At 44.5% G+C, this 19,314-nt stretch overlaps 1 protein-coding gene across 4 annotated transcripts in view; it reads right to left on the bottom strand.

Annotated features, from left to right (window-relative positions):
• Positions 1-19,314, bottom strand: part of HECTD2 (HECT domain E3 ubiquitin protein ligase 2) — a 150,255-nt gene that overhangs the window by 82,182 nt on the left and 48,759 nt on the right. For 2 of the 4 annotated variants that reach the window (XM_073596408.1, XM_073596409.1), the window contains exon 3: positions 2,143-2,281. The exons of the other annotated variants lie outside the window; for them this stretch is intronic. In XM_073596408.1, the coding sequence (XP_073452509.1) occupies positions 2,143-2,281 (139 nt within the window). The remainder of the gene's footprint in view (positions 1-2,142; positions 2,282-19,314) is intronic. 4 annotated transcript variants of the gene reach the window in all.

Below are 19,314 nucleotides of genomic sequence, written 5' to 3'. Positions count from 1 at the left end.
AAGAAAAAAGTCATTTAGAAAAATGACATTTGAAAAAATATGCCTTTAAGAGGCGTGGACGGAAGTGACGTTTTGACGTCGCTTCCGCCCAGCAGTGCCATGGAAACGAGTGAGCGCCATCTTGGCCTCATCGTCTCCAGACAAACCACTGAGCAGGATGCGATCGCCTCCGCCGCTACCGACGGCTCCGGTAAGCGGCGGAGGGCACCGGATCGCGGCGGGAGGCCCTCTCCCGCCACCGATAAAAGTGATCTCGCGGCGAATCCACCGCAGGGACCACTTTTATCTGAAAGCCGGCCGCCGCACGAAAACGGGGATACCGGGGTTATGGCAGCTAACTGCTGCCATAACAACGATATCCCCGTTCAAAATTAGGACGTATATAGTCGTGCGGCGGTCGGGAAGTGGTTAAACCATTTTTAACATTGCAGACGAAAGTGCTGTATCCATTCTGAACGCTAATTTTACACCACCGAGCTGTTCCGTATCGGAATTTCTTCTGAGAATGCGTGGCACTTTGTGCGTCGGAACAGGCCACACAGGTTCGGAATTGACGCGATCAGATTTTGTTGTCGGAAAATTTTATAGCCTGCTCTCAAACTTTGTGTGTCGGAAAATCCGATGGAAAATGTCCGATGGAGCCCACACGCGGTCGGAATTTCCGACAACACGCTCCGATCGGACATTGTCCATCGGAAAATCCGACCGTGTGTACGGGGCAATAGGCTGCAAAGGTTTCTGGTGTCCAAGAAGTGAAGGTGTGCATCCTTCCTACCTGGGCCAGAGATAGTTAGTGGCTGTCTGTTGCAAAGGAGCTACTGTAGCTAGGTATGCTTCTCCTTTGAACAGAGTTTGGGGGGATGGAGTCTGATCTTTCCTCAGATTTTAGTCTAAAAAATGCGGGCAGTTGCTGTGTTTGGTCTGCACTTCCTGCATGCTCTACATATTAAATCTGAAAAGAGGAAAAAGGCAGAGTTAGAAATAGACTTACCGCAGGAGCAGCTTGCAGTGGCGATCAAGTGTTTTAAAGACACTGCAAGCAAGGCAAAGGATTTGGAAAGTAGGGCACTCAAAGTCAAACCTTCACTGGCTTTGAAGTGTGTTCAAACCATGGCAGGCAGAGCTGAAAATTTGAATGAGTGGTGTGCAGCCGTCATAAACAAGTTATGGACATGTGCCATTTTTACTTCCCATAAGCAGAAAGCTGGTAATCTGATCAACTCAAATAGTGATGGCCGAGTTATGCCGGATAAAAGGAAGGCAAGGCCTTTGGTCTCCAGGAGACACATATGGACTGATTTACTTAAGGTGGGGGTCTCCAGAGAGGAAATAAATGGGATTACTACACCAGCATTGCTTAAGACAGGGGTAAGCAACCTCTGCCATCCAGCCGTGGTGAAACTACAAATCCCATCATGCCTCTGCCTCTAGGAGTCATGCCTGTGATTGTTAGGCACTTACAGTGTCTCATGGGACTTGTAGTTTCAAAACAGCTGGAGGGCCGAGGTTGCCTACCCCTGGCTTAAGAGATGGAAGCAATTAACTGGAAATGGTAGATTAAGTCACATTAGGTGTTTTTGTTGCCATAGAATGGGGCATTTTGCTAGAGAGTGCCATGCTGTGAAGACTGGACATCAGCAGTCCAGTGTTCCCAGAACAGCATGGAGAGCATGAACACAATGGGTGAAGGGGATGGTAAATATGACATACTTATGTGCACCTTTCCCTGCTCTACAGTCTGAAAAATCCCCTGCAGCGGCAGGTGGGAGAGGAGAGGAGGGGAAGCCAGCAGCACTGCGGAGGGGGGGACCAGGGGAGCCTGGGCAGCAAAAGGAAGGGAAACCTGAACAGGACGGGCGACATTTACTGGAAACGATCCCCTTTTGTCCTGCAGCAGGTGAATGCCAGCGGGAGGGAGAGGAGGAGAAACCAGCCAACTTTTAGCTGCAAGAGGGAAAGGGGATTGGTTCCAGTAAATGCCATCTCCGCTCCTGTTCTAATGTGCCAGGGAGGCCACACGGCCCCTTGGAGCATGGGTGGAGCCACCTTTGCGACTTCTGCAATTCCTGAAGCTACACCCATGAGTCTAAAAAAAATCTAAAAATTCAAGAAAAAAAAGGTTAGGGCTTATGCTGCACTTACTGGAAATCCTTCAGAGTTTTGTTGCGTGCTGGATTTGGCGTTTCGGGCATGATGGGGGCTTTCATCTCAGGCGGCAGTGTATCAATTGAGATACGCTGCTTTTGTCGGACATCAAGGCAAATTGGTGGAAGGTCCCTCACTGTGAAAACAAGATAACAAAAAAAAATGTTATTTTTCTGTTTTTTATAGTTCAACTATTATATTCTCAAAATCGTATTAGTTTGCTTAACCAGTTGCCGACCGCCGCACAACGATGTACGTCGGCAGAATGGCATGGGCAGGCAAAAGGACTTACAGGTACGTCCTTGCCTGCCCGCGGGTGGGGGGTCCAATCGGACCCCCCCCTCCCCGGTGCCTGCGGCGGTCGGATTCAGGTCAGGGGCGATCAAAGGTGATGAGGGGGAGGCCACTCATTCGTGGCTCCCCACTCGCGATCGCTCCTGGCCAATGACGGGCTTCCTCGGCTTCTGTGAATGTAAACAGAAGCGGAGGAAGTGATGTCACTCTCCTCGAGCCAGTCTTTTCGTTCCGGCGCCGAGGAGAGAAGACATCCAAGTAAGTTTGCACCAACACTACACTAACAGTAGAACACGCAGGCACACTTGTCACCCCCCAGACACCCCCTGATCACCCCCCTGTATCCCCTGTCACACTGACACCAAAAGCAGTTTTTTTGTTTTTCTGATTATTGCATTGGTGTCAGTTTGTGACAGTTATAAGTGTTAGGGCAGTTAGGGTTAGCCCCCTTTAGGTCTGGGGTACCCCCCTTTAGGTCTAGGGTACCCCGCTAACCCCCCCTAATAAAGTTTTAACCCCGTGATCACCCCCCGTTGCCAGTGTCACTAAGCGATCGTTTTTCTGATCGCTGTATTAGTGACACAGGTGACACTAGTTAGGGAGGTGAGTATATAGGTTAGCCATCAGTGTTTTATAGCGACAGGGACCCCTATATACTACCTACTAAAGGTTTTAACCCCTTGATTGCCCCCCTAGTTAACCCTTTCACCAGTGATCACCATATAATTGTTACGGGTGACGCTGGTTAGTTGGTTTGTTTATTATAGTTTATTATAGTTTTAGGGCACCCGCCGTTTATTACCTTATAAAGGTTTAACCCCCTGATCGCCCGGCGGTGATATAAGTTACGTTTTTAGGGTCAGATAAGGTCTGCGTCGCCCCAGGCAGCGTCAGGTTAGCGCCAGTACCGCTAACACGCACGCAGCATACACCTCCCTTAGTGCTATAGTATCTGAACGGATCGATATCTGATCCGATCAGATCTATACTCCCCAGCAGTTTAGGGTCCCCCAAAAAAACGCAGTGTTAGCGGGATCAGCCCAGATACCTGCTGGCACCTGCGTTTTGCCCCTCAGCCCAGCCCAGCCCAGCCCATCCAAGTGCAGTATCGATCAATAACTGTCACTTACAAAACACTAAGCACACATAACTGCAGCGTTCGCAGAGTCAGGCCTGATCCCTGCGATCGCTAACAGTTTTTTGGTTGCGTTTTGAATCAGTCGATGACAGTCAGGAGCTTTTTTGCCTCTGAGTCTCACTAGTGTACCCCTAAATTTAGAGCCCAAAATGGCAAATCGAAGGTACACTAGTGAAGAGGCCTACACGTTTCTGAGCATGACAGATAGTGAAGAGGAAGTCACTCATCTGTCAGATTCAGGCTCAGAATACGATCCTGTAGAGGACAGCGGCTCCATGACAGATAGCTCTGACGACGGAGTTGTGGTCCCTGCTAAGGTCAGGCGTACCAGACCCCAATCTTCTTCTTCTGTCCTTGAAGTGCAAGAACAACAGGGCTCTCGTATGGAGCAGAGAAGTACTAGCGCCGCTATTCCTTCTGGTGAACTGGCAAGCACCAGCGCCCTAGTACACCCTGGTCGTACATCCAGCACTGCAGTATCACGTGGTGACGTGGCGAGTCCCATAAGTGCAGTTCAAGCTGGTGAGGTGGCAAGCACTAGTAGTGTCCCGCTGCCACCAAGAAGACGAACACAGGCCCGTTGTGCCCATAGTGCCCCTCCTGCTGCATTTGCCAATCCGAATTGGGTACCCACCACTTCTGCAGCACCCGTACTGCCCCTATTCACTGGCCAACCCGGAATTCAGGTGGAAACAGTTGATTTTACGCCACTGGATTTTTATTCACTGTTTTTCACCGAAGATCTCTATAGATCTATTGTGGACCAAAGCAATTTATACGCCGGTCAACACATCGCCGCTAATCCCCAGTCCTCCCTTGCCAGAGATTGGAAACCAATTACGGTTTCCGAATTTAAGCTCTTTCTGGGCCTTTCCCTCAACATGGGCATAAATAAAAAGAGTGAGTTGCGGTCATATTGGTCCACTGACCCAATTTACCATATGCCTGTGTTCCCTGCTTCCATGGCCAGGGCACGATACGAGCAGATTTTGCGGTTCATGCACTGCAACGACAATGAACTCTGTCGTCCTCGTGGAGACCCTGAATACGATCGGCTCTACAAAATTCGGCCCCTCGTAAACCACTTCAACCAACATTTTGCAGACTTGTTTACTCCCCATCAAGTTGTCTGTGTTGATGAGTCCCTGATTACATTTTCTGTCCGCTTGTCATTCAAACAGTACCTTCCCAGCAAGCGTGCCAGATACGGGGTCAAGATGTATAAGCTCTGTGACAGGGCCACAGGCTATACATGTAGTTTTATGGTTTACGAGGGCAAAGATAGTCACGTAGAGCCGACAAACTGCCCTGACTACATAGGAAGCGCTGGCAAGATAGTGTGGGACTTGGTGTCACCCTTATTCGGAAAGGGGTACCACTTATATATGGACAATTATTACACGAGCATGCCACTTTTTATTCACCTTTTTGATCATCAAATTGGAGCATGTGGCACCGTGCGACCTAATCGCCGGGGCTTTCCCCAGCGGCTTGTAGATTCCCGTCTTAGGCTGGTGGAGAGAGCCTGCTTGCAGTGTAATAATTTGCTCGCTATGAAGTGGAGGGACAATAAGAATGTATTCGTTCTTACCTCCCTTCATGCAGACACGACGGTCTAAATTACTACGGCGACTGGTGTTGTGGAGAAACCCCTCTGTGTCCACGAATATAACCAAAATGTGGGAGGGGTGGACCTCAACGACCAGTTGTTGGCGCCGTACCTAAGTGCCCATAAGGCCAGACGCTGGTACAAAAAAGTGTCTGTATACTTATTTCAATTGGCTTTGCTGAACACTCATGTGCTATACAGAGCTTCAGGATGGTCTGGATACTTCCTTAAATTCCAGGAAGAGATCGTCAGAGCCCTTCTGTATCCAGACGGTGCTCCACCTCACCTTCCCCAACCAAATGCAGTAAGCCGGCTGCATGAGAGGCATTTTCCTTATGTCCTCCAGAGTACCCCTACCCAACGAGCCCCCCAAAGAAAATGTCGTGTCTGCAGAAAGCGCGGATTTAGGCGTGACACCCGGTATTATTGTCCCTCCTGTCCTGGCAATCCTGGTCTTTGCATTGGTGAATGTTTTGAGCGCTACCATACACTAGTTGAGTTTTAGCGTAGGGTACAGCATTGCACAGACTAGGACACACTTTCACAGGGTCTCCCAAGATGCCATCGCATTTTGAGAGACCCCAACCTGGAACCGTTACAGTTTTAAAAGTTACAGTTATAAAAAAAAATGTAAAAAAAAAAAAAAAATACACAAAAAAAATATAAAATAAAAAAAACAAAAATAGTTGTCGTTTTATTGTTCTCTCTCTCTATTTTCTCTCTATTGTTCTGCTCTTTTTTACTGTATTCTATTCTGCAATGTTTTATTGTTGTTTTATCATGTTTGCTTTTCAGGTATGTAATTTTTTTATAGTTTACTGTGTTTTAACCATTTTTTTGTTTTCAGGTACGCCATTCAGTTGCAGCGCGGATTTATTTATCTTGACAGCAACAGCGTTTGCTCCCACGATACATAAAGCCATGACTCCAGCGCTGTCGGAGGTGATTTCACCACCACAGTTACATACTTCAGCATATATGCCGAAGCGTGGGGGCAGCAGTGGGTGGAAGAGCGATTTGCTCCTGCCTTTTGCGGGAGGATGCCCCCATGCTTCGGCATATATAAACGGTGCATGTATGCCCATCATTAGAAGTGGGTGGATGAAGGGAGGTATTCTAATGGTGGGCATACCCACCGATCAATATCTTTTTTTCGTTCAGCCCACAGGCTGCATGAAAAAAAAGTTTACAATATATGCTCAACAAGGACTAGCAATGTACTGGTATGTTGCTGGACTTTGAGTGGTTATACCAGAATGATGCCTGCAGGTTTAGGTATCATCTTGGTATCATTCTTTTCAGCCAGCGGTCGGCTTTCATGTAAAAGCAATCCTAGCGGCTAATTAGCCTCTAGACTGCTTTTACAAGCAGTGGGAGGGAATAACCCCCCCCCCACCGTCTTCCATGTTTTTCTCTGGCTCTCCTGTCCCAACAGGGAACCTGAGAATGCAGCTGGTGATTCAGCCAGCTGACCATAGAGCTGATCAGAGACCAGAATGGCTCCAAACATCTCTTTGGCCTAAGAAACCGGAAGCTACAAGCATTTCATGACTTAGATTTTGCCGGATGTAAACAGCGACATTGGGAAATTGGGAAAGCATTTTATCACACCGATCTTGGTGTGGTTAGATGCTTTGAGGGCAGAGGAGAGATCTAGGGTCTAATAGACCCCAATTTTTTCAAAAAAGAGTACCTGTCACTACCAATTGCTATCATAGGGGATATTTACATTCCCTGAGATAACAATAAAAATGATTAAAAAAAATAAAAATGAAAGGAACAGTTTAAAAATAAGAAGCAAAAAATAATAAAGGAAAAAAAAAAAAAAAAAAAAGCACCCCTGTCCCCCCCTGCTCTTGCGCAAAGGCGAACGCAAGCATCGGTCTGGCGTCAAATGTAAACAGCAATTGCACCATGCATGTGAGGTATCACCGCGAAGGTCAGATCGAGGGCAGTCATTTTAGCAGTAGACCTCCTCTGTAAATCTAAAGTGGTAACCTATAAAGGCTTTTAAAAGCTTTTAAAAATGTATTTAGTTTGTCGCCACTGCACGTTTGTGCGCAATTTTAAAGCATGTCATGTTTGGTATCCATATACTCGGCCTAAGATCATCTTTTTTATTTCATCAAACATTTGGGCAATATAGTGCTGCGCAAATACTGTGTGAAAAAAAAAAATGAAACACCCACCATTTTAATCTGTAGGGCATTTGCTTTAAAACAATATATAATGTTTGGGAGTTCAAAGTAATTTTCTTGCAAAAAAAATTTTTTTTCATGTAAACAAAAAGTGTCAGAAAGGGCTTTGTCTTCAAGTGGTTAGAAGAGTGGGTGATGTGTGACATAAGCTTCTAAATGTTGTGCATAAAATGCCAGGACAGTTCAAAACCCCCCCAAATGACCCCATTTTGGAAAGTAGACACCCCAAGCTATTTGCTCAGAGGCATGTCGAGTCCATGGAATATTTTATATTGTGACACAAGTTGCGGGAAAAAGACAATTTTTTTTTTTTTTTTGCACAAAGTTGTCACTAAATGATATATTGCTCAAACATGCCATGGGAATATGTGAAATTACACCCCAAAATACATTCTGTTGCTTCTCCTGAGTACGGGGATACCACATGTTTAGGACTTTTTGGGAGCCTAGCTGCGTACGGGACCCCGAAAACCAAACACCGCCTTCAGGCTTTCTAAGGGCGTAAATTTTTGATTTCACTCTTCACTGCCTATCACAGTTTCGGAGGCCATGGAATGCCCAGATGGCACAACCCCCCCCCCCCCCCAAATGACCCCATTTTGGAAAATAGACACCCCAAGCTATTTGCTGAGAGGTATAGTGAGTATTTTGCAGACCTCACTTTTTGTCACAAACTTTTGAAAATTGAAAAAATAAAAAAAATACAAATTTTTCTTGTCTTTCTTCATTTTCAAAAACAAATGAGACCTGCAAAATACTCACCATGCCTCTCAGCAAATAGCTTGGGGTGTCTACTTTCCAAAAAGGGGTAATTTTGGGGGGTTTTGTGCTATCTTGGCATTTTATGGCCTTCAAAACTGTGATAGGTAGTGAAGAGTAAAATCAAAAATTTACGCCCTTAGAAATCCTGAAGGCGGTGATTGGATTTCGGGGCCCCGTATGAAGCTAGGCTCCCAAAAAGTCCCACACATGTGGTATCCCTGTACTCAGGAGAAGCAGCAGAATGTATTTTGGGGTGTAATTCCACATATGCCCATGGCATGTTTGAGCAATATATCATTTAGTGACAAGTTTGTGCAAAAAAAAAAAAAAAAAATTGTCACTTTCCCGCAACTTGTGTCAAAATATAAAATATTCCATGGACTCAACATGCCTCTCAGCAAATAGCTTGGGGTGTCTACTTTCCAAAATGGGGTCATTTGGGGGGGTTTGTGCCATCTGGGCATTTTATGGCCTTCAAAACTGTGATAGGTAGTGAGGAGTGAAATCAAAAATTTACGCCCTTAGAAATCCTGAAGGCGGTGATTGGATTTCGGGGCTCCGTATGAAGCTAGGCTCCCAAAAAGTCCCACACATGTGGTATCCCTGTACTCAGGAGAAGCAGCAGAATGTATTTTGGGGTGTAATTCCACATATGCCCATGCAATGTTTGAGCAATATATCATTTAGTGACAACTTTGTGCAAAAAAAAAAAAAAAATGTCACTTTCCCGCAATTTGTGTTAAAATATAAAATATTCCATGGACTCACCATGCCTCTCAGCAAATAGCTTGGGGTGTCTACTTTCCAAAATGAGGTCATTTGGGGGGGTTTTGTGCCATCTGGGCATTTTATGGCCTTCAAAACTGTGATAGGTAGTGAGGAGTGAAATCAAAAATTTACGCCCTTAGAAATCCTGAAGGCAGTGATTGGTTTTCGGGGCCCCGTACGCGGCTAGGCTCCCAACAAGCCCCACACATGTGGTATCCCCATACTCAGGAGAAGCAGCTGAATGTATTTTGGGGTGCAATTCCACATATGCCCATGGCCTGTGTGAGCAATATATCATTTAGTGACAACTTTTTGTAAATTTTTTTTTTTTGTCATTATTCAATCACTTGGGACAAAAAAAAATATTCAATGGGCTCAACATGCCTCTCAGCAATTTCCTTGGGGTGTCTACTTTCCAAAATGGGGTAATTTGGGGGGGTTTTGTACTGCCCTGCCATTTTAGCACCTCAAGAAATGACATAGGCAGTCATAAACTAAAAGCTGTGTAAATTCCAGAAAATGTACCCTAGTTTGTAGACGCTATAACTTTTGCGCAAACCAATAAATATACGCTTATTGACATTTTTTTTTTACCAAAGACATGTGGCCGAATACATTTTGGCCTAAATGTATGACTAAAATTGAGTTTATTGGATTTTTTTTATAACAAAAAGTAGAAAACATTTTTTTTCAAAATTTTGGTTTTTTTTCCGTTTATAGCGCAAAAAATAAAAACGGCAGAGGTGATCAAACACCATCAAAAGAAAGCTCTATTTGTGGGAAGAAAAGGACGCAAATTTCGTTTGGATACAGCATTGCATGACCGCGCAATTAGCAGTTAAAGCGGCGCAGTGCCAAATTGTAAAAAGTGCTCTGGTCAGGAAGGGGGTAAATCCTTCCGGGGCTGAAGTGGTTAAACAAATAAAGTGCCTTGAAGAGTATTCACACCCCTTGAAATTTTCCACATTTTGTCATGTTACAACCAAAAACGTAAATTTATTTTATTGGTCTTTTATGTGATAGACCAACACAAAGTGGCACATAATTGTGAAGTGGAAGGGAAATTATAAATGTTTTTCAATTTTTTTTTTTTACAAATAAATATCTGAAAGGTGTGGCGTGCATTTGTATTCAGCCCCCCCTGAGTCAATACTTTTAGAACCACCTTTCGCTGCAATTACAGCTGTAATGGCGTGTACACACGGGGCGAACTTTTCAACAGGACTGGTCCGACGGGACGAATCCGTCGGACAATCCGATCGTGTGTGGGCTTCATTGGACCTGCAGCAGACTTTTTCGGTCGAAAATCAGACGGACTTTAGATTTGGAACATGTTTCAAATCTTTCCAACGGACTCAAGTCTGGTTGAAAAATCCGCTTGTCTGTATGCTAGTCCGATGGACGAAAACCGACGCTAGGGCAGCTATTGGCTACTGGCTATCAACTTCCTTATTTTAGTTCAGTCGTACGTCATCACGTATGAACCTGCCGGACTTTGGTGTGATCGTGTGTAGGCAAGTCTGTTCGTGCGAAAGTCCATCGGCAGTCCGTCAAAAGTCTGTCGAAAGTCCGTCGGAAAGACCGTCGGACCTTTGATGCCGAAAAGTCTGCCCGTGTGTACACAGCATTAGTCTTTTTGGGGATGTCTCTACCAGCTTTGCACACCTAGAGAGTGACATTTTTGCCCATTCTTCTTTGCAAAATAGCTCAAGCTCTGTCAGATTGGATGGAGATCCAATTTTAAAGTCTTGACACAGATTCTCAATTGGATTTAGGTCTGGACTTTGGGCCATTCTAACACATGAATATGCCTTGATCTAAACCATCCCATTGTAGCTATGACTGTATGTTTAGGGTCATTGTCCTGCTGGAAGGTGAATCTCTGCCCCAGTCTCAAGTCTTTTGCAGACTCTACCAGGTTTCCTTCTAAGATTGCCCTGTATTTGGCTCCATTCATCTTTACATCAACTCTGACCAGCTTCCCTGTCCCTGCTGAAGAAAAGCATCCCCACATGATGCTGCCACCACCATGTTTCACAGTGGGGATGGTGTGTTCAGGGTAATGTGCAGTGTTAGTTTTCCGTCACACATTAAGGCTAAAAAGCAAAATTTTGGTCTCATCTGACCAGAGCACCTTCTTCCACATGTTTGCTGTGTCCCCCACGTGGCTTCTCGCAAACTGCAAACGAGACTTCTTATGGCTTTCTTTCAACAATGGCTTTCTTCTTGCTAATATTTCATAAAGGCCATATTTGTGGAGTGCACAACTAATAGTTGTCCTGTGGACAGATTCTCCCACCTGAGCTGTGGATCTTTGCAGCTCCTCCAGAGTTACCATGGGCCTCTTGGCTGCTTCTCTGATTAATGCTCTCCTTGCCTGGCCTGTCAGTTTAGGTGGACGGCCATGTCTTGTAGGTTTGCAGTTGTGCCATACTCTTTCAATTTCCAGATGATGGATTGAACAGTGCTCTGTGAGATGTTCAAAGCTTGGGATATTTTTTTTATAACCTAACCCTACTTTAGCCCGGGTTCACACTATAATACACTGCGGATCGCACAGTAGCGCTGTGCGTCCCTGTTCCCTGTTTCAGGGATGAATCAGGGCTGATTCTATGCCTGAATTCGGCCCTGAAATGGAGCCAAAGACGCACAGCATTTTTGTGCAGTGTGCTCCACAGCCGCCCCGGAGGTATGTGAACCGGCTCCATAGGGAGCCAGTCACATTCTCCTGCTATGCGAATTAGATGCGGGGAAACGCACATCTAATTCGCATAGGTGTGAACCCGGGCTTAAACTTTTCCTCAACTGTATACCTGATCCTGTCTGGTGTGTTCCTTGGCCTTCATTATGCTGTTTGTTCACCGAGGTTCTCTAACAAACCTCTGAGGGCTTCACAGAACAGCTGTATTTATACTGAGATTAAAATACACCTAATTAGGTGACTTCTGAAGGCAATTGTTTCACTAGATTTTGGTTAGGGGTATCAGAGTAAAGGGGGCTGAATATAAAATGCACGCCACACTTTTCAGATATTTATTTGTAAAATATTTGGAAAACCATTTATCATTTTCCTTCCACTTCACAATTACGTGCCACTTTGTATTGGTCTATCACATAAAATCCCAATACAATACATTTACATTTTTGGTTGTAACATGACAAAATGTGGAAAGTTCCAAGGGGCGTGAATATATTTTCAAGGCACTGTATATCAATAATTTATCCTATTTTCAATATGGGAGCATCTGGAACACAATTCTACTGTGGCCCCCATGGTCAAATAAAAATGCCCTAGTTATCCTGACATCCAATCATTAGTAATAATTGTAAAAGATGCAGAGAAATTATTATTGTCCTGCAGAATCTATTACTCCAGGATCCCTTTGCCAGCCCAGTTTATTGGTCACATACACTCAGCTATTGGGACTAAGAGGGTAGACTTTAGTCAGTAGGTGGTTCTTTCTGAACACTTATCTTCCCTAAGCACTGAGCCTGTGATAGACTTCCAGAGGAATCCCAGGTGACATTTAACATAAAAAAATAAACATTTCATAAACACTTTACTATTTAAGTTTAATGGGCCAACAAGGTATGAATAGCTTAGGCGGTCATTTAAATAATGATCCTTTTCAATAAAGGACCAGAATTATTTCTATTCTTCAAAAAGGGCTACGTAATTTGCAGGATCACCAAGGAAAGTGTGAAGTTTGAGCTCTTATCTGAAATTGGTAGTGATATGATAGATAGTGTAAAGGTGCGTTGATTCTATGTTAGGCTCTGTTTCCACTAGTGCGACTTTTCATGCGACTTGGGACTGAAAAGTCGCATGACAAATTGTTTCCCATGATTTCCAATGAGTACCGTTCATATCTGTGCGACTTCAAGTCGCAGCGACTTCAAAGTAGTTCCTGCACTACTTTGGTCCCACTTTGATGCGACTTGAGGTCCATAGATACAGGCATTGCTTCAAATCGCGGTAAAAAGTCGCGGTAAAATCGCGGTAAAAAATCGCGGCAAAATCGCGCGACTTTGGGGACGCACTAGTGGAAACATAGCCTGTTTCCACTAGTGCGTCCCCAAAGTCGCGCGATTTTTTACCGCGATTTTACCGCGACTTTTTACCGCGATTTGAAGCAATGCCTGTATCTATGGACCTCAAGTCGCATCAAAGTGGGACCAAAGTAGTGCAGGGACTACTTTGAAGTCGCTGCGACTTGAAGTCGCACAGATATGAACGGTACTCATTGGAAATCATGGGATACAATTTGTCATGCGACTTTTCAGTCCCAAGTCGCATGAAAAGTCGCGCTAGTGGAAACAGAGCCTAAAGGGTGGAAAAACCCACAGTGATATAAAATATAATGCACAATAATGTTGCCCAATGTGAACACAATGGGTAAATTGGAAACAAGTGTGTGGTCTAGATTGACCTGTAACACATGTGGATACGCAAAATGTCTTAAAACTGTATGTGCATAATGAAAAATATAAACAATGCAATTCAAACACAACGTGTATATAATTTAATAGGAAAAAAAAACTGACGAGAGTAGATATATATCAGCAGTCTCTCTCAGGTTCCAAATAGTCTATGTGAAAGCAAATCGAATTCAGCAGAGTGAATGGGCTGAATTCAAAACACATCCAATTATCTTGTGAGTCCCAAATCGAACAGAAGCCGATCCCAAGGTGTGTGGACACTTTAGTATGAAGACACCGTTGTGCTCAAAAGTAATAAAATTGGCTGCTTACCAGACCCACTTAGGTCACAAGCCTGTGTGCTGATCCACAGCTTAGGGATGCATTCCTCTGTCTCAGAGATTCACAATGGACAAACAGCTCTTGTTTTTTTATTTTTTTTATTTAAAGATGTACAAAAGATGACAATTAAAAGTAAATGGCTGGTGTGCCAAGAAACAATACAGTCAACTGGGTAATAACATTAGACGAAACTACCACAGTTCAACAGTACCTGGAAATTGGACTGGAAAAGGCAGGCACATGAATTCAAAAAAGATTACAAAACATCTGACAAGTAAGATTCAACAATGACTGAATATATTGAACAGCGCCAAGCCATGACATTGGGTGTTATTTACTAAAGGCAAATCCACTTTGCACTACAAGTGCACTGGAAGTGCAGTCACTGTAGATCCGAGGGGGACATGCAAGGAAAATAAAAAACAACATTTTAGGTTGCACATGATTGGATGATAAAATCAGCAGAGCTTCCCCTCATTTCAGATCTTCCCCTCAGATCTACAGTGACTGCACTTCCAGGTACACTTGTAGTGCAAAGTGGATTTGCCTTTAGTAAATCAACCCCAATGTGCATCAATGTTTGAGCTTAAAAAAGATTATGAAAGAGAGGAGAGGGGTGAAGGAAGGGAAAAAGTAGAGGGAAGAGGAAAAAAAAGGAATGAGGGGTCCTTGTTCTTCTTTAGGATGAAGACAGTTCATAATGACCTTGGCTGTATGTTTGGGGTCATTGTCCTGCTGCAGAATAAATTTGGGTACAATCACACGCCTCCTTGATGGTATGGCATGATGGATAAATATCTGCCTGTATTGTCTGGACACCATTGATCCTGACCAAATCTCCAACTCCATTTGCAGAAATTCAGCCCCAAACTTGAAAGGAACCTCTACCGTGCTTCACTGTTGCCTGCAGACACTCATTATTGTATCGCTCTCCAGTCCTTCAGCGAACAAACTGCCTCCTGTCACAGCCAAATGTTTCAAATTTTGACTCATCAATCCAGTGCACCTGCTGACATTTTTCTACACCCCCATATTTTCATAGTTCAGTCACTTAGTCTTGTTTCCACGTTGGGGATATGGCTTTTTACCCACAATTCCTTCATGAAGACTTTTGACCAGACTCCTTGACAGTATATGGATGTACCTGGGTTTCACTGGTTTTGGCCAGGTCTGTGTTGATTTCTTCTGGAAGTGAGCATGATATGTCTTTCATCTGCTGCATTAAGTTTCTTTGGCCGACCACTGCATCTATAGTCCTTGACGTTGCCCATTTCTTTGTGCTTCTTCAAAAGAGCTTGAACAGCACATCTTGACATCCTAGCCGGCTTTAAAATCTTTGCATGGGTGAGACATTGCTGATCCAGTAAAACTACCTTGTTTCTGTGCTCAGTCTTGCCGTCATGTATGATCTGTGACATAAAACGGTCTTCCACAACCTCAGCTTAGTAGCAGAGTTTGGCTGTTCCTCACCCAGTTTTAAGCCTGCTACCCAGTTGTTTCTGTTTCCATTAATGAGTGTGTTTCAACCTACATACACTGAGCAAAATTATAAACGCAACACTTTTGTGTTTGCCCCTATTTATCACGAGCTGAATGCAAAGATCTACGACTTTTTCTATGTACACAAAAGGCCTATGTCTCTCAAATATTGTTCACAAATCTGTCTAAATCTGTATTAGTGAGCACTTCTCCTTTGCTGAGATAATCCATCCACCTCACTGGTGTGGCATATCCAGATGCTGATTAGATAACATGATTATTGCACAGGTGTGCCTTAGGCTGGCCACAATAAAAGGCCACTCCAAAATATGCAGTTTTACTGTATCTGTTGTGACTACCATTTGCCTCACGCAGTGCAGCACATCTCCTTCACATAGAGTTGATCAGGTTGTTGATTGTGGGCTGTGGAATGTTGGTCCATTCCTCTTCCAACAGCTGTGGGAAGTTGCTGGATATTGGCAGAAACTGGAAAATGCTGTTGTATATGCCAATCCAGAGCATCCCAAATATGCTCAATGGGTGACACGTCCGCTGAGTATGCTGGCCATGCAAGAACTGGGATGTTTTCAGCTTTCAGGAACTGTATACAGATCCTTGAAACATGGGGCCGTGCATTATCATGTTGCAATATGAGGTGATGGTCTTGGATGAATGGCACAATGGGCCTCAGGATCTCGTTGCGGTATCTCTGTGCATTCAAAAGATTTCAATAAGCCCCCCGTCCGACCCCGACAACCACCGGCTAGGGTTGTCAGGAAGAGGCCCTTGTCACCATCAACATGGGGGCAAGGTGCTTTGGGGTGGGGGGCGCAGATCCCCCCTGCCCCAAAGCACCCACTCCGCCATGTTGAGGGCATGTGGCCTGGTATGGTTCGGGGGGGGGGCCCTCGTCCCCTCCCTTTCCCGACCTGCCGGGCTGCATGCTCGGATACGGGTCTGGTATGGATTTTTTTTTTACATTATGGTGTGGGGGGCCTGATATGGACAGGGGGGGGGGGGGACCCCACGCCATCTTTTTCACAATTTATTTTTGCCGGCAATTTTTTTTTAAATTCTGCGGTCAGCGGGGAAGCCCACTGACAGCTGAGTACTCATCGGTTGTTAAGGACTCGGCAGCCGGCTTCCCGGCCCCCTCCTTAGCAACCAGTTTATCCCTTTCATGACTAAGCCTATTTTTGACATTTGGTGTTTATAAGTTAAAATCCGTATTTTTTGCTAGAAAATTACTTAAAGCCCCCAAACATTATATATATTTTTTAACAGAGAATCTAGAGAATGAAATGGCGATTGTTGCAATATTTTATGTCACATGGTATTTGTGCAGCGGTGTTTTAAACACAACTTTTTGGGAAAAGAAACACTTTCATGAATTTAAAAAAAATGAAACAGTAAAGTTAGCCCTTTTTTTTGTATAATGTGAAAGATGATGCTATAAAGTAAAATAGTAAAGTAAATAGATACCAAACATGTCACGCTTTATAATTGCACACACTTGTGGACTGGCGACAAACTACGGTACCTAAAAATCTCCATAGGTGACGCTTTAAATTTTTTTTACGGTTACCAGGTTAGAGTTACAGAGGAGGTCTAGTGCTAGAATTATTGCTCTCGCTCTGACGATCACGGCGATACCTCACATGTGTGATTTGAACACCGTTTACATATGCGGGCGCGAGTTCCGTATGCGTTTTCTTTGCTACGCGAGCTCGCGGGGACGGGGGTGCTTAAAAAAAAAACATTTTTTTTCTTATTTATTTTATTTATTTTTATATTAATAAATTGTGTTTAAAAAAAAAAATTGATCACTTTTATTGCTGTCACAAGGAATGTAAACATCCCTTGTGACAGTAATAGGTGGTGACAGGTACTCTTTATGCACTTCAAAGTATTCAGATCGCCGTTTTTGGCTATTCTGAATACTGTATATTTTTTTAAACAGGCACCATTGGCAGTCAAGCAAACAGGAAGTGGCGTCCTGACGTCGCTTCTGTGTTTACAATCAGGAGACTGGAACGCAGCCTTTTCTGGCTTCGTGCCAGTCTGTCCCTAACCGTCAGAAGTGGCGGATTGTCGTTCGGGTCTCCCAGTGGGACGGGAGGCCCGTTGAGAGTGGCAGGAGGTGGCGGGAGGGGGGGATGTCCCCTCCCGCTCCTCCGATATAACAGCCGAGCGACATCGGTTGTAATCCCTGGAAAGCCGATTGCCGGCTCTAAAAAACGGTACCGGGATGATGCCTGCAGCTGCGGACATCATCCCGGTATAACCCCCGAAAGCCGAGGCCGCACATCTGCGTACGCTCGGCGGGAAGGGGTTATACAGTAAATGTACAGCTAAAAAAAAAAAACCCACAAATCACAAAATGCAAATCGCCGCAAAATCACTGGAAAAATGCGGTACTTGCATTTTGGATTCGGGTCCATTGAAGTCTATTACATGCAAAACGCTGCATGTAATAGACCTGACCCTTTCCAAAAACGCAGAGGCACAAAAATGCTTTGATGTGAACGTGTTCCATACGACTTCATGTTAAAAAAATTCCCTGCATTTCTGCAAAATGCATTAAAAAACGCATTATTGTGAATCAAGCCTAAGTGATTTTAATTTGAGCTTTTTGATCAATTTTAAATGTATCTGACAACTTTTTTTTTTTGGAAACTACAATTGGGCTTTAAACATGAAAACCACACATTTGTTTTTAGTTAAATCCCTGCTGCTACTCCTATCAGTACAGATGGTCCCGCCATGTTTATAATGCTGAGCATTATGCTGGGAGCCTGAGTGGGAAGTCATGATGGTGCCTGATTTGCGTCTGCTGAATTTGTGAATGAGAAAAGCAATACAGATGGGAAGCCGTCATCTACTGAGTATGCAGTGTGAATCACACCAGCCCACACACTAGCAGCCACCAGTGCCATTGATTTTGCTGAAAGCCTTCCCCTCTGTTTTCTCAGCTAGGAACTGGAATGGCATCACAGGGATCTTGATTAAACAAAACTGAAAGCAAAAAAAGTGCTGGAGTAAACAAAGTTTTTTTTTATTTTTGCCCTAACTCCTGTAGTGGTTTTGTAATTAGAACAGTTAATGTAGCAAAATAAAAAGCCTTTTCAATACACATGTGCAGAAACGGAAATAAAACAAAGCATTAGGCCCCTTTCACACGTGCGAACAGTATGTCAGTATTTCATCCATCCGTTTTTGGATGAAATACGGACATATATGCATCCCTATGAGGTAGTGGGCGTCAGCGGATGAACATATATCATCCGTCCCCGCTATGGTCCGATTCTGCAGACGGAGGAAAATCCGCAGAGCGCCCCGTGTTCATTTGATCCCCCACAGGGGAGAGCGGAGATCTGACAGGGCGGTCCCTGCAGCAGGGACCGCCCTGTCATCCGCCGGCTCAGCGGGGATCAACGGAGCGATCCACGCTGAGCAAGCGGATGTTCATGTGAAAGGGGCCTAACAGTTACCAATGCATAATAAGGCCTGGTTCAGACCTACACACTACAGTCCATTTAACATGGTTTCCTATGAATGTAGTTCACATCTGTGCATTTTATGGAAAGGGCCAGGGACTTTTTCCCATAGACTTCAGTGGATAAAAAGATATACAAACTGCAACCTGCATAAGTATGAATCAGGCCTTAAGGCAGCCAGGTAACATTCTAGAAGAACAGGAGTCTAATTATGGGTTAAGTGATGCTAACCCTTTGTTTTTTCTATTTCACACATATGTATTATTGTATTATGTGTAGCTTTCTTTTAAAATGTCCCCTTCCCCAGTCCTTTGGGGTCCCAAGGCAGCTGTCCTCTCCCCTCAGTCTGTGGGTGTCTCCTTAGCTCGCTGTATGCTTAGGAGACATCTGTGCAAAACAAAGCTACCTCCGCGGGAGACGGATGGGAAGGTGGCGATCAGAGGCCTCCTTGCCTTAGGAGGCAGATGAGAAGGATCCGGGGCTGCTGCTCCTCGCTCTTGGGCAGTTGCTTCTCCTCCCGGCCAAACAGGAAGTGGGTTCTGATACCCGATTGGCCAGGAGTTCTAAGACTCCCTGGCCAATCAGTTATCAGGACCCGCTACCTGATTGGCCTGGAGGAGAATCAGGAAGACAATAGCGAATATTAATTTGCTATTGTCACAC

This window comes from Aquarana catesbeiana, linkage group LG08 (genome assembly GCF_042186555.1).
Source record: "Aquarana catesbeiana isolate 2022-GZ linkage group LG08, ASM4218655v1, whole genome shotgun sequence".
NCBI classification, from domain to species: Eukaryota; Metazoa; Chordata; class Amphibia; order Anura; family Ranidae; genus Aquarana; species Aquarana catesbeiana.
Note: the sequence above shows the minus strand (reverse complement) of the source record. Positions and strands in the feature narration are given on the sequence as shown.